This window comes from Crinia signifera, chromosome 5, assembly GCF_055691185.1.
Source record: "Crinia signifera chromosome 5, ASM5569118v1, whole genome shotgun sequence".
In the NCBI taxonomy this organism is placed as follows: domain Eukaryota; kingdom Metazoa; phylum Chordata; class Amphibia; order Anura; family Myobatrachidae; genus Crinia; species Crinia signifera.
The window spans coordinates 222,220,167-222,236,388 of NC_139221.1; the positions used below are offsets into that span (position 1 = coordinate 222,220,167).

At 43.4% G+C, this 16,222-nt stretch overlaps 1 protein-coding gene across 1 annotated transcript in view; it reads right to left on the reverse strand.

Annotated features, from left to right (window-relative positions):
* ULK4 (unc-51 like kinase 4) overlaps positions 1-16,222 on the reverse strand; it is a 704,158-nt gene that overhangs the window by 375,118 nt on the left and 312,818 nt on the right. The window contains exons 28-29 of the mRNA XM_083188569.1: positions 15,614-15,665; positions 15,370-15,514 (exon numbers count right to left, since the gene is read on the reverse strand). Of these exons, the coding sequence (XP_083044695.1) occupies positions 15,370-15,514; positions 15,614-15,665 (197 nt within the window). The remainder of the gene's footprint in view (positions 1-15,369; positions 15,515-15,613; positions 15,666-16,222) is intronic.

A 16,222-nucleotide genomic window follows, 5' to 3' on the forward strand; every position in this document is an offset into this window, starting at 1 on the left:
AACACTATTAAAGTAATTGAACTCAGTACTAATCAATAGCAAGCTTGGTTCTTTATAGGAAAACCAGGCAGGTATATAATTTGTAAAAGCTTTATTCTTTATGCAAAACTGCAATAACACCTTGATTGACAAGTACAACTGCGGTCTAAAATCTTCAAAGCATTTGCACATTGTATTATATGGCTTGGACTGTATACTAGGCAAAAATGATAAAACCAACCAAACCAAAGGAAGATTATTCAGGATGCATTAAGCTGCATGCCCCTAGATAAAATATAAATCAGGCGCTTCTGGCAAGAATAAACTCACCCAGACTATGGGCAGTATTCAATGAGAAAAATTCGCTGTGATTTCTGGAGAGTTTGTGCTTTTCTTGCGGTGGAGAGAGGTTTTTTTTCTCCAAAGGCGAGCCACCCTATTCAATGTGAAATATTCTCCGTCTTTCTAAGTGATTCTCGCCGTCTCTCTCCGTGTAGAAATTCTCCATCTTTTGATGGAGAGCAGGAATGTGAACTTTTAAACTAAAAGGGTGTTTTTTTTAATTTTGGTGTCAAAAAATCAGGTTTTTTTTTCTGTGAAGGGCCATGTTATTTTTATTCATGTGCCTATAGCACATGAATATATATTTAATTTAAAAAAATATATTTTTTTACATATTTTTTTTTTTTTTTTTTACACAGTGCAGCCAGCAGGGGGCCGGAGCGCTCGAGCCGCTCATTAGATATTCATATATTCACTGCACCCGATGCACGTTCGGGTACAGTGAATACTGGGTCCCCCGCTGGCTATAGGGGGGGCAGCCTGTGCTGCCTGGGTCCAGGGGAGCCCTGCTCCCCACCCCATATCCCCTGCAGCAGCCAAGAGAGACTTTAATCTCTCTTGGCTGCTACGTCCCCCGGCTCCCTGACAGCTCCCTGCCGCGGACGCTTGTCCGCTGCAGGGGTTAAGACTCGCCGCGAGTGGCGGCGAGTCTTTAACACGTTGAATAGGGGGAGCAGGAGGCTCCGGAACACGGAGAGTGCATGGCGAGAGAAAAAATCTCTCGCCATGCACGGAGAATTTTCGACGTTGAATACTGCCCTATATGGCAGGTTTGGACAGACAATTGTGCAGGAGATTCAGGTCATGCCAAAGCATTCCTTCAATCATATGCGGATTGGATTATCAGATGATATGCCATAACTCCGAAGAACTTTAAAATGGACTTTTTTTTAAATTACTTTATCGAGCTTCTAGCCATGCATATGCAAGATGCTATAAAGTGATGCTACATATTTGTATCATTTCATATTTCATAAGTCCTATGAGGAAATATGGATGTTGCCAATGGATAAAAATGAAGTAATTTTTCGATAGGTCCTTATTGACTTTAAATGAGACAGGTAATTTAAGGCTGTTTAAGTTTAAAATGCAATAATCTGTGATGACATTATAGATTTGAAATTACCCTGTAAACAGCCAGAAGCACAAGGGCCGTGAGTATAAAATCTAAAGTTGCAACTGGGATCTTTCAGAAATATTCAACCATAATACACAGAACGCAATAAAACATTGCTATTTGCTTTGCTTCTGTTGTAAGGATGGAACATGTATTTAACACACCCTATATAAGTAAAAATTACAATATTAAATTGTGTGGGGTGGTACAGTAAGTCTCATACCCCAAACTTGAATGCTTCATACCTACAGGAGGTACAGGCACACCTGGTCTAGCCAGTTTGCTGGACACAGGAGGGAATGTACATCAGCACTTGAAGATAGATAAAATATAAACCAACTCTGTCATTTTCAAACACAGTCTTTGCTGTGTCAGTTAGGAGCGGATTGCTGCATTATCATCAGTGACATTATCACTTCATCAGGCTTAATAAATCTGCCCCACAGCCTGTAAAGTGACAGGTGGGAGTGGATTGGCTGGTACTTTTTCTATGTCCAAGCAGTGATGTATATACTGTACCCCTATATCAGACTGGTTGGTTAAATCCCCAATTGGCCACCCAGCTTTGTAACGCCATCCCCTATGATCAGGGGATGGGGTCAATAGGGGCAGACTGGAGACTGGTCCCTATAGAACTACCTTGGCCTGGACAAGCAGTCCCCTTGTACATACAACTGCTGTGCTGCCCTACAATGCTGAGGAGTTTACTGATCAGTGCAGGAACTCCTACTGTGCTAGGGCAATGGGCCAGTATGGTTTAATAGAAGTGACATGCCTTTTGCCCCTTTTTAGATGTTCTTTTGATCCAATTTAGTCAAAAGAACAATTGGTTTCGACTTCCTGGGAACTTCATTACTGTTTATTTGTTATAGATTTGAGTAAGAGATAAGAATTTTTTATGTTATATTGTACCAGCCAAGTATTGGTACCAAGATTGTAAACTAATATGGGGTTAACATCTGGCGGCCACCGCTCAGATTCATTTTATATACAGGGGTCGCTGCACTATAGTCTCAGGCTCACATAATGACTTGAGATTGTAGTTTATAGTGACTGTTTGTCAAGTGACTATTTAGGCATCGGCAGGTTGTCAGTTGCGCAGAGGGTACATATTACCATTAAACTAAATTAAGCAGAGGTTTTAATAATAATAAAAATAATAATTTTTATTATTATTATAATTATTCTAAAAGTAGCAAAGGATATTATTATACTAAAGGGGCACCAGTTATATTGATTCAAATGAACATGGCACATATTATTAATATCATTAATAATAATATTATTATTACTATTATTATTATTCAAATGCTGAAACTGGTTATATTATTGTTACAATCCAGGTGACTAAACAGACATTCCTACCTCTTAAGTGTCTGCCCAAGCTCTCAGTTTGTTGCATGTACGGCTTCTATCAGCGCTGCCTGCGTTCAGTGTGCAGTGCAGCAGTCCTACTTTATCCACAGCGAGTCTAGCCTGAATGTCAATCTCAGCTTCCAAACACAGGTGCTGCCATGTGTGATTCGCTCATCTGACTCTCCAGAGCCAAACCTGAGTATCCGGCTATCCTGTTGATTGCCCAGCCAATCTCCGCTCACTGGTTGCTATAAGAATTGCCTAGGAGATTCCATTCTATCCCAATACCTGTGACCCTTCCAGTTTGCGGCTGTGCCCAGCTCCATAGGTGTTCTGGCATCGATATCTGCTCTTATCTGCTCCATCGGTGTTCCACCAGCGATTTCTGCTCCATCGGTTTTCCACCATTGATATCTGCTCCATCGGTGATCCACCATCGATTTATGCTCCATCGGTGTTCCACCATCAATATCTGTTCCATCTGTGTTCCACCAGCGATACTCCTGATCCATCAGTTTTACGTACTCATATCCATCAGTGTTTCGCAATCGCTACTCTTGATCCAACGGTGTTCCGCCATCAATACTCCTGCTCCATCAGTTTTACGTAAGCAATACTCTGCATCGGTACTCTGCATTATCGGTATCTCTCAAGTCCACGGGGCTCCAAATCGATTTGCACATTTCTATCAAGTCTACTATATTTATACGTATGTATAATCATTACGCCCCAGAATTCAGAGGCTGGGACCGAAATCGCGCTTTGACCCTATTTCACATAATCCTTCAATAAAAACCTATCACAGATTATTGGAGCAATAAGGACACCCACCTTCGCCAACACGTTCATGTGGGAGACCAAGCGCGAATTGTTCTTTGTTCTTCAGGAGACTATTGAAAGGGTTTGGCTGTATTATCAATATATTGATGACATTGTGATTTTTTGGTGGGGGGCCCGGCACAACATTGGAGTAGCTGGTTGAAATGCACAATCAGTCAACCAGTCCAATCAAGTTAACAATGTCGCATGACAACAAGGAAATTTCTTGATCAAAGATCAAACTAGAGAATAAAAAAATCAGTATCTGCCTCTTCACCAAAACTACGGATAGGAATACCATGCTGAGGCACGAGAGTTTCCACCCTAGGGCCACGGTCAAGGGCCTGCCAATGACTCAATTCATCCAGGTGTGTCGCACCACCAGTGACCCTGCAGAAACAGAACAGCAACTTGATATCATGACCAAAAAATTCCAGTATCCCCCACAAGATTTAAGTAAGGCGCGTCAAAGGGCCAGCATGAGTTACTAGTACCAAGAGGAAAAAATAAACATGAGTCCCCCCCTACCCCTGGGTTAACCAGTTTAACATCAACAATGGACATACATCAAAAAGAGGCAAAGCTCTTTGGCCCATAGTCACCACTGATGCAGATCTTAAAGGGTTGCAGCATAAACTCTAATGCCCAGTTACACCAGGGGCAGAAATATTAGGCATCTGGTGGTCAAGACTGACCTATCCAAATTCAAAAAAGCCAACTTGACTTATTTTCTGAGATTGGGCAATGGATGCTTTAAATGTGTGAATTGCACAACGTGCAACTATATTGGAGACAGGCGATACCATCTGCCAAACCTTCACAAGGAAACGTTTCAAAATGAATTGGCCCCTCACGTGCACTACCCGTTTTGTAATATATGTCATCATATGCCCGTGCAGACAATACTACATAGGGAAGACTGAATGCCAGTTTAAAATTCGGATGGCACAGCATAGGCAGGCAATACAGGCAGCTCTTAACACTGGTACTGGCGAACAGCCTGTAGCCAGGCATTTCATTGAGGCAAAACACAGCATGGCTATGCTTAAATACAAAATTATCGATCATGTTCCCCCCCAGTCCACATAGGGGAGAATGAGGCAAGAAACTCCTCCAGTTGGGGACACGATGGATTTATAGGTAGGGGACTATGCACCCAAAGGGCCTCAATGAACATCTTGGTTTGGCAATTTTATCTAAAAGTAGGTCCATCTGTAATAACATTAGCCCTTATGACCACCCCCATACTGATCACATTTGAACTAGGGGGCTAGCATGACGTGGTGAGTTTTCATGTTCTCTACAATCTTCAGGGACGAATGGGAGGCCAGTAAACAGTTTGGCTCCTCTAACATCTTTTCACACATTTAAACATCCAAATGTACTGTGTCTGTTGTGGTGGGTGCCATTGTAGCAGACGGCTGCAACATATGGATGGAAGACAACATGGCATGTCGACATCAGCCCACATCTCGAGCAGCAAGAGCCTTCAACGCCTATATAAATAGTAAAAATGTATCTTAGAAAAAGAAAGAAAAGGGGAAAAGTGCAGTTGGTTTCTATATGTATCTGCATCAGAAGTTTAATATAGCACTTGGTGTATGCCAAGTATTCTCACAGTCGTGGCATTAAGCTGCCGCCTACGGCTGCACGCAACAAAGTGGCAGCCCATACGAGACACGATCGCTACTTGAGGCTGCTAGCACTGGGTAATGTTTTCTATGATGTCACATTGCTTAAGCACTAGTAGCATTTATATTCAGCACTTTGTTTATTTTTCCCTTGTCATTGTTTATACACAGATTGTAAACCTTGCCATTGCCATGGGAACCGGCAGGCTGGGGGTGACGCACATCCGCCAGAAGCAGATGCAACTTTCAGGAAGTGGGGATCGCTCCGCCAAGCCAGGGGACCGGGGCAACAGGAGAGGCAAGTTAAGTTTATATACTTTGTACTCATGGCGCAGTGTGTTTATCCTGAAGAAGGGGAGAAGAGCCCCGAAATGTTGATTCTTAAATAAAAGCACTTTTTTACAGTTCATTATCTGACTTCAACTAGACTCTGAGTGCCACCCGCAGAACCCACAATTCCATATGTATGTATGTATCTATCTATGTATATACCGATAATTCTGATACTGCATTACCAAATTATTACCAACTGCCGCTATATTACATCATCTGCGAGCCAAATAAATACTTGTTGTATTTAAACTCCTTTTGTGGGTACGGTGCCTCCGGGCCTACTGTTCTAAGGTACCTCCCGGTTATGAGCTCAAGCCTTGTTAAGGCACCCATGTTTAAATACCAGTCAGCACCTATTCCTGTGGTCATCTCAAGCCAGAATCATATCCCAGGTCTGACAATTATTATTAGGTGAAAGTGGGCACAAATCAAATGTATTATGGTGTGTACACACGGCAGATCTGCACTATATAGTCTTGCCTGCCCTCTCTATCTGGCTGCCGATATGCGCGCATCGGCAGCGCATCGGGCTTGCAAGCCCTAAAAAAGCATGAGATATGGCTTCCGATGTTCCCTATATCGGGAACATCGGAAGCCAAATCTTACTGTCTGTACACACTATTAGACTACATTGAGCGCAGTACTTTGTCTGGAAACCTGAGAAATCCTAAAAAGGACACAATATAATATTGTGCAGTCACACAAATCCTGCTAATGACCACACCTACTCAATGGTTTCTCACACCCCTTAAATGGGACATTGCAGCTCCATTTTCCTGGTAGGCACTTATTGTCTTATGTCTGACACTGCTTGTACAGTTCACTTTATAATATAAGGTACAATACTTATCAAAAAAGGGACTCAAATACTATATTTAAATTGTAAGTTGTATCTGCCCAGCATCTTCTTTTATTCAACTTTTAATGCCTGCTAATTTAGGGTGTCCTCTATTTTGCACTGGACAGATACAGAAATCCGGTTAATGGGAATGTAATATCTGGAGGAGAGTATGTGTGTGAGACAGTAACTTGAGTATCTTGTGTGAGACAGTAACCTGTCAACCTGTATGATTAAGGACATGGTCACAACACATAAGAGCAGTGTCTGGAAGAGAGTAACGGTAGAAGTAACAGACTATGATAGTGTAAGGTGCAACATCCACAATAGCAGAAAGACTCATCACTGGTGCAGGAATATTCTTCGGAGAAACACAACTATATGAAACGAGTATATATTCAATAGATTTTTTGGTTTAAAATTGCTGAGTGCAAGCAGTAAAGGAGAAATGTATATAGACTGCTCAAAAAAATAAAGGGAACAGTAGCATAACTCATCCTAGGTCTGAATGAATAAAATATTCGTATTAAATACTTTGTTCTTTGCATAGTTGAATATGCGGACAACAAAATCACACAAAAATTATTTATGGAAATCAAATTTATTAACCCATGGAGGTCTGGATTTGGAGTCACACTCAAAATGAAAGTGGAAAAACACACTACAGGCTGATCAAACTTTGATGTTATGTCCTTAAAACAAGTCAAAATGAGGCTCAGTAGTGTGTGTGGCCTCCACGTGCCTGTATGACCTCCCTACAATGCCTGGGCATGCTCCTGATGAGGTGGCAGATTGTCTCCAGAGGGATCTCCTCCCATACCTTGACTAAAGCATCCGCCAACTCCTGGACAGTCTGTGGTGCAACGTGGCGTTGGTGGATGGAGCGAGACATGATATCCCAGATGTGCTCAATGGGATTCAGGTCTGGGGAACGGACAGGCCAGTCCATAGCATCAATGCCTTAGTCTTGCAGGAACTGCTGACACACTACAGCCACATTAAGTCTAGCATTGTCTTGCATTAGGAGGAACCCAGGGCCAACCGTACCAGCATATGGTCTCACATCGGTACCTAATGGCAGTCAGGCTACCTCTGGCAAACACATTGAGGGCTGTGCGGCCCCCCAAAGAAATGCCACCCCACACCATTACTGACTCACTGCCAAACCGGTCATGCTGGAGGATTTTGCAGTCAGCAGAACGTTCTCCTTGGCATCTCCAGACTCACGTCTGTCACACGTGCTCAGTGTGAACCTGCTTTCATCTGTGAAGAGCACAGGGAGCCAGTGGCGAATTTGCCAATCTTGGTGTTCTCTGGCAAATGCCAAACGTCCTGCATGGTGTTGCTGTCAGCACAACCCCCACCTGTGGATGTCGGGCCCTCCTGACCGTTTGAGTAGACAAATGTGGCCTGCTGGAGGTCATTTTGCAGGGCTCTGGCAGTGCTCCTCCTGTTCCTCCTTGCACAAAGGCAGAGGTAGCGGTCCTGCTGCTGGGTTGTTGGCCTCCTCCACGTCTCCTAATTTACTGGCCTGTCTCCTGGTAGCGCCTCCATGCTCTGGACACTACAGTGAAAGACACAGTAAACTTTCTTGTCACAGCTCGCATTGATGTGCCATCATGGATGAGCTGCACTACCTGAGCCACTTGTGTATGTTGTAGACTCCGTCTCATGGTACTACTAGAGTGAAACCACTGCCAGCTTTCAAAAGTGACCAAAACATCAGCCAGAAAGCATAGGAGCTGAGAAGTGGCCTGTGGTCACCACCTGCAGAACAACTCCTTTATTGGGGGTGTCTTGCTAACTGCCTATAATTTCCACTTATTGTCTATTCCATTTGCACAACAGCATGCAAAATTTATTGTCAATCAGTGTTGCTTCCTAAGTGGATAGTTTGATTACACAGAACTGTGATTGACTTGGAGTTACATTGTGTTGTTTAAGTGTTCCCTCTATTTTTTTTGAGCAGTCTGTGTGTGTGTATATATATATATATATATATATATATATATATACATATAGAAGACTTGCGGTGGGGCACTCGTGGCTTTTCTTCCAATAGAAACCGAATGGCCAGATAGCAGCTTTAGCAGCAACGTTTCAATTTATTGGTCAAATTGTCGTCAGGTTATATATATATATATGTATGTGTGTGTGTGTGTGTATATATATATATAAATAGTTCTGCTTTAATTGCATTAAGATCCTGCATCATTCTTGCCATTCTGTACAGTTGCAACTGTTTTTCTTCTATTCCTAAAAAGTGTTCCCTTTAAGAGCACTACTGTCAGCCTGATAATTTTCTAACAATAGAACAGATTGGAGGCATGGAGTAGTGCCAGAGACTATATGGCAGGAAACTGGCAGAGAGCAGATAAAGAAGCGGCAGACACAACTGATTATTGTACATCTGTTTATAACCTTTGCAAAGGGATAGCATAGATTATACCTCACATATACATTTCCCTGTGCTCGGTACTGTTGAACAAAAGGCACATTTGAGGTTAGCTGATTTAAGTTTGAAAAACACAACTGAGCTGCTGAATAATATATTACTTTTTAATTAAACAATTTTTTTAAGGTTTTCATTCTAGCAACATTTTAGAACCATACACTCTTCTAAACTTTTCCTTCAGTATCTGATAAGTAAGTTAGGTAACTGCAAGTAAGAGCACTGTTCACAGTAACGGATGTCTGTGAGCATTTGGGGAAGTTACATAGTTACATAGTAGGCAAGGCTGAAAAAAGACTTGCCTCCATCTAATTCAACCTAGCTATCCTGTATATTATGTTATTATATTTTAAAGACAGATTATGCGGTACTTGTGTATTGTCACGGTGCCCACCTTTTCCATCGTAGGGAACTGTACAACCAAAAAATAGCATTGCATCTCGACGCGATTGGACCCGATTTTTAATCGCACAGGCACTTACATGCCTGATTCCTATGTTAAATGCCCCCCAGACCCGATTTTTAATTGTATACCCACCCTGATGGTTAATGACTATGTTAAATGCCCCCTCCCCCCATTTTTAACGCCATCCCACTATCAACGGCAACCCGAAGCATTGCGAGCGCAGCTGAATGATCATCAGACCTATGGAAGTCCATCCAAAACGGTGCTCAACAAATAAGAAATTAAACTACAAAAATGGGATTCTAATAATGTTGTTGCTGACTGACAAGAAAGAAATTCAGACCACAAAATTTTATATCAAAGCGTATCTTTATCTCATGAAAAAATTGACCGGTCAATATACAATTAAATTATATCTCAATAAACAAAACAAAAACATATGAAACTATATATAGCGTTAATGTTCTAATAATTACAATGTATGTTTTTATGGTCAGTGAAGAAGGGACAGATAAAAATTCTGCTCACACGAAAAAAAAAAGTCACAATATTCCGCTATAAATAATGTTACTTCCGTTAATAGGTATGATTGATGAAATAGTATACACGTTACCTACAGGTAAGTTTAGTGTCGGTACTCCACCAATGAGTGCGGGAGTTTGTTCTCAGGACACCACTTTGCAAAAGCCGGGCAGTGAGATGGAGCTCTGATGCCATAAATGACTACAGGGATCTGTTCCCAGGGCATCGCTGCACTAGATGGAGCAGAGGAAGGGCCGTGGGATGAGATCGCTCTGGTGTCATGCCGGGGTGGCAGTGGACGTTTTACCGCAGTACTGCTTACGAACGTCTCATCTCTGGGTTGCGTTGATTGGCAGGGATAGTAACAGCTGCAATGGTCACAGGCACAGTTTCCTCTGGCAAACAAGTGGACGCCAATGAAACGGTGATGTCAGAAACTCCAACGCGTTTCTGACATCACCGTCCTTCCTCAAAACACCCTTAAGGAGGGGGACGTCAGAAACACGTTGGTGTGTGAGGACGCTTGACCCAGAAGGGACCAATATTTACCCACAATATCGGTATACATCCTAATCTACTCCAGCTCATTCCGGGTGAAAAGGATAAGATTTGATTGTATATTGGCCTACCTGCAAAAGCTCACATTTTTACTACTACTATTTTGTATATTTTGGAGTTTAAATATATGCATGGAATAAAACTTCTTTGAAGAAAGTGCAACTTCTGTATCTTATTTGGGGAGGGACTCACACAAAAAGAAACTGATACGTGAGGGAGTAGCACCTCGGTAGACCACTTTGGCACATGGTAGGGAGCAGAGCCCGACTGATGACAGTGTGTGGGTCTCCTCCAATTCCATGACATAGGGACCAGTAGCACTAGGGCACAGGAGACACCCGCCGACAGCCATGTCATGGGAGGGTGTGAAGCACAGGCAGTCAGGGGCCCCAGGAAGAGGCCAGTCACAAGATGCACTGGGAAAACAGGAGCGGGGCGCCGCAAAGCTAAAGTGAGCCATCACACTGGTGAACGGCGTGGTCATCATTGTGGACAACATCATCTGCTCCAGCATTTGTCACCTCGACTGTCATGCTGTGGGAGGCAGTCTCCTCCGGACGGTTGCTGCCGGTTTGGGCCGAGTGTGGCCTGTTCTCTATAGTGGGTGTGCTGTGCTATGCCGAGCTGGGCACTACCATGATCCCCTACGTCTATGTGCTGGAGGTATATGCCCCGCTGCTTACCTTTCTCAAGCTCTGGGGGGAGCTGCTGTTCATCTGACCGTGATGACAGTAGTACATCATGGCCCTGCTAGTTCAGATGCTCATGGTGTGGGTCCCTAGAGGGGGCGACTGCCCCCTTCGCCCCTCCCCCCCTGTATCCATCCTTGCGCTGACAGCTAATGAGCGGGGACCCAGCTCGCAGTAAATATTAATGAGCGGGTCCCCGCTCCAGTGCTACTAGGTAAGCATAAGTAATGAGCATGGAACCTCTCATTAATATTCACTGCGAGCTGGGTCCCCATCCTCGCTGATTTTATATGCGGCTGACAGCACCACTATCCACAGCATCCGGTGATGTCAGCTGCCCATCCACTTCCAACCGAGGGTGCACGCATATCTAAGTAACCGGAGAGTCACTTAGATATGCGTGCACGTTCATCATCATTCGATGGTTGGTGACCATCGAATGATGTGGGTGGTTCCCCCTTGCCTACAAATGGATGTTTATGTTAAACATCCATTTGCAGCTGGTGCCGGCGAACACATACTGCAAGGGGGGGAGGCACGGCATTCACCGGGCGGGGTTTGGTGGACTCACAAGGCTGCAAATCAACAAGAATAGCCCCCATATTCCGCCAGACGAACTGATGTAAATCAGCAAACTGGCGGATTATATTCCACCTCTGCCTGACAGTGAATATGCCCCTATGGCTTTAATTGTAAAAAATAACCAAATGATAATATAAAAGTATATAGCCACCTAATAACTAGGTGAATGAACCCTTCAATTCATTAGTTTCCCAGTGCATCCACTATTATAGATTGACAAGATTAAACAAAAGTTCTATGGTGTGCAGTTAGTGTAGAGGTAGGGAACTTGTCATAAAATAGCCAGCCCAGGTTTGAGTACAGATTAGACACATTATTATTATTATTATTATTATTATTATTATTATTTAATTTTTATTTGTTTAACATTCTAGAGATATTCATATGGTTAGATTTTATGTAATATTATTATTATTTTAAAAAGGTAATTTATTGAATTTTAAGTGCACTATGCATTTTGCCTGTGATTTCATCATTGAAATAAACTCATTTCTATGACCGTTTACATGCAGGACACCATTGATCTTGCTGGTAGCCCTGTATGTAGATAAAATCATGCAGATACCTTTTATAACTCAAATGTATATACATATGTAAAAAGCGGAATAAAAAAAAAAATCTAAGCTGATTCCCTAAGGATTTCTTTCTGTGTCGCTATGACATTTGAAAACTAACTAATTAAAACATTTGAAATTTACTACCAAGACAAATTTGTTTGAGGTGGATCTGAGACAGGTGGATCTTAACAGGTGTGTGAATTCAAGAAGTCACACACTGAACCAATGGAGACACACTGGATGGTATAAATAGGGTCCATATGAGACAAAGAACACTCTTTGATTAAGTTCCCGTCAGGAATGAAACCCGCTACAAAATTCTGCTTCATTTATCCGCTAATATTTATCTACAGCATTATTTGCCAAAAAGACTTTCATTGGTGTCCACAAGCTGCTACGAGCCCTGCTAATCAACGCAACCCAGAGAGGAGACATTCATAAGTAGTGTTTCCGGAACACTTCCACTGCCCACCCCGGCATGGTACCAGAGCGATCTTGTCTCATTTACTGCAGCGCTGCCCAGGGAATGGATCCCCTCACTCATTTGACACCATACTTAACTGTAGGTAACGTGTATACTACTTCATACATCATTTACAGCGGAAAATTGTGACTTTTTTTGTGAGCAGAATTTTTATATGTCCCCTCTTCACTTAATATAAAAACAGATACATTGAGGAGGACACAGGTCCTCTATTTTTATTTTAGAAGAGATACACCTTTTAAATTGATATGTAATTATTTGAAAATGTATGCTATATATTCTTTCATATTTTTTTGTTTTGTTTGTTGCGATATAATTTAATTGTATATTGACCGGTCAAATTTTTCATGCAAATAAAGATACTCTTTGATATTAAATTGTGTTGTTTGGATTTCATTCTTGTCAGTCAACAACCATGGCCCTTATTCTGATCGGTGCGGCCGGATCCGATTATGCGGCCAGGACCGTGCGTGCGAAACCCCGCCTTCCATACGGATCGCCAACTCCGTCTGTACGCGGTAAGAAGCTGGCCGAACGGACCGCACGTGTATTTTTCACGGAATACGCCTCCTCCATCTCAGGGAGCCTCCCCCATCATTCGATGGTCGCAGACCGAGTGCTCCACCAGCTCCTGCAACCTCAGACCACACGGGCATTTCTCCGTGCAAAAGCAGGGATCTGGGCGGGCAGCTGACATCTGGCGATGTCATATGTCCGCCCCTACACGTGCGTCACGGCCGCATTACCATACGTACGCCCAGCGTTTGCATGGGAACGCCCATGAAACGCGGGGCGTATGCATATGGTAATGAGCCCAAATAGCCCTTCACGCCCCTCTCCACCCCCTGTTCGGAGTGTTCACATTTCATGCGGAATTTGGCCATACGCCCCGCTCGCACATGCGCAGACACAAAACATCGGCGGCCCGAACGCACGCGGATATTACCGCACCGATCAGAATAAGGGCCAATATTATTAGAATCTAATTGAAGCGTAGAGTATTTCCATTTTTGTATATTTATATTTTCAATGGTACACTCTATACAGGTGATGCAGCATTTCAGTGCCCTCTATAGAAGTTATTTACTGTGCATTTCAGCATCTGTACAATGATGACCGCATAACATTTTATGCATTATTTTTATAATATAGCTATTTTTGTATGCATGATTTTATTTAAACACCATTACCATCTGCTCATATTATAGAAGTCATCAAAAAATTGGCAATCCTTTGAATATTATACCAAACATACATTTAAATTAAGAGTGTGACTATCAAAGAAAGTACAGTAGCTACAGCCTGCAGAGGGGTGACAGCCAGCCACCGATGTATAGCAAGCATAAGTCTACAGACACACCAAAAAGAAAACTATTAGACCGATATCTAAACAGACTTTGGCACTGGTGTATTATCACGGCGCCCATCGCATCACAGACCATAAGGCATGCGATGGTATGCGATGCGATGTTCCGCGATGCCCCCCGATGTCATACAATGTTAAAATTGTATGGCATTGTATATGGCATACAATGCCATACACTGTGATGCAATGCGATTATAATTTGTATAAGCACCCTAATGGGGGCTTACAATGTTAAATGGACCCCCACGCCACCCCCACTATGAACGTGAACCCGAAGCGTGGCGAGCGCAGCGAGCCCGCGAGGGTCGGCGGTACGCGTCCTCCGACCTTTTTATACCCCCACTATCCACGTCGGCGTGGAGTTGATTTTATATAGTGTGGCGAGCACAGCGAGCCACCGAGCCCGAAGCGTGGCGAGCCCCGCGAGGGGACGCGGAATACATGTAAAGTGGGGGTATGGGGGTATGAAAAGGTTGGAGGACGCGTAACGCCGCCCTTCGCGGGCTCGCTGCGCACGCCACGCTTCAGGTTCACTTTCATACGGTATAGGTGTGTCTGGACTATTGGAGGGGGGGGGCAGCGGCTGCATGACATCCCATAAACTAAGAAGTGGCCAGACTGTGTCTGGCTTCGTAGCCAGTGATATTTGGTGTATAGCGAATTGCTCTCACAACAGAGATGCACCTGCAAAATTTAGCGGTAGCATTTTCGGGACTGACCCATGTGCAGGGGTGGCATTGCCCTGTGCTGGGCAGCATCCAGCAAAACTTTGCAAAACTACTACAAATTCCTTTGTAAAGCGCAACAGAATATGATGCGCTATATAAGAAACTGTTAATAAATAATAAATGCTGAATTAGGCCCCACATGCTGACACCCGGCGTTTCATGGGCGTGCCAACAAATACAGTGGGCGCTCACATAGAAACACTGGGAGGGCCACAGGGAATGCAGGCGTTTCCCCTGCCTGTTTGGGGCGGTCTGCCAAAATTACATGATGTCAGTGCCCACTCCCAAATCCTGGGCTTTCTTTTGGCTGCAAACAAAGTAAAAAATGATTCGGTAAGTAAACAGGATTTTTAGTCTGTGTGGGCGCTTGCTAGTGTACTTGTAAGCGTACACATCCGCTTGCAGTGTAGCGAGGGGGCGTGCACTCGCCGGGGAGGCATTAACCTGCTGGCTAGTCTACTGATCATGAGAAGGTCTGAATTGGCCCTAAGTAATCATGAAAAATAAGTACACATTACATTTTGAACATGACAATTATGTGCCACCTAGTAAACTATATACTTTAGATTTAGAACATGTTTAACCATGTGAGCACAGCTGGAAAACTTACTGTGGAAGTAATGACTTTCTGACCAAAGACAGGAATGTGCTATTTGAATGAAGGACCTCCTTTCTCCCCTCAGCCATGGCTTCATGGTTTACAAGCAGTGATGTGGTCTCTGCAAGTAGCCGCAAGCTGAAGAGCCTCCATTCCACTTGAAAACACAGAGAGCCAAGAATATTACCATGCAGCAAAGTAATTGAAACAAAATGTTGAAGTTGCACAGAAAACTACTTGATGTGGCCTAGCTTACCATTCTGGCTGCACACCAGGGAGACTAAAGGTGGGAGGATAGAGTCCACAACCTAAAACAGAGCAAGAAAATGCCTGGATTTAATTACTGCAAGATCAGAAATAGAAATCATTTCACCACAAACGAAGGGGTTTTACAGAGAAGGTCTGTAATTAAATTGATCATCTAAATTTGTGGAGATGCAGTGATTTACTACATGAATCCTTCTCTAACTTTTGTTTCTTTCTTTGCTTTGGTGATTTAAATAAGTGGAAACAGTACTGTGAAACAGTAGTCACAGAAAAGTAGCATATCGTATAGTACAGTATAACTGATGCAACATTTTTAGTGTAATTTATGGGGGTCTATTCAATGCCGTGGGCGAGATGCTCGCTGTCACCACTCGCCCTGTCAGTATTCAACTCACCCCCCTCCGTTTTTTGAGCGAGGGCGAATCGGCGTATGCGGCTGCAGATGCAGCGAGACTCGCGGCTAAATACAGTGGGTTCGCTGCATTAGCCGCGGGTCTCGCTGTTTGGGGAAATCCTTGCCGTCCTATGACGGCGAGGATTCCCCTGGGACGTTGAATAAGGCAAGCGGCCAGAAACAGCGAGGATCGCTGGTTTTCAG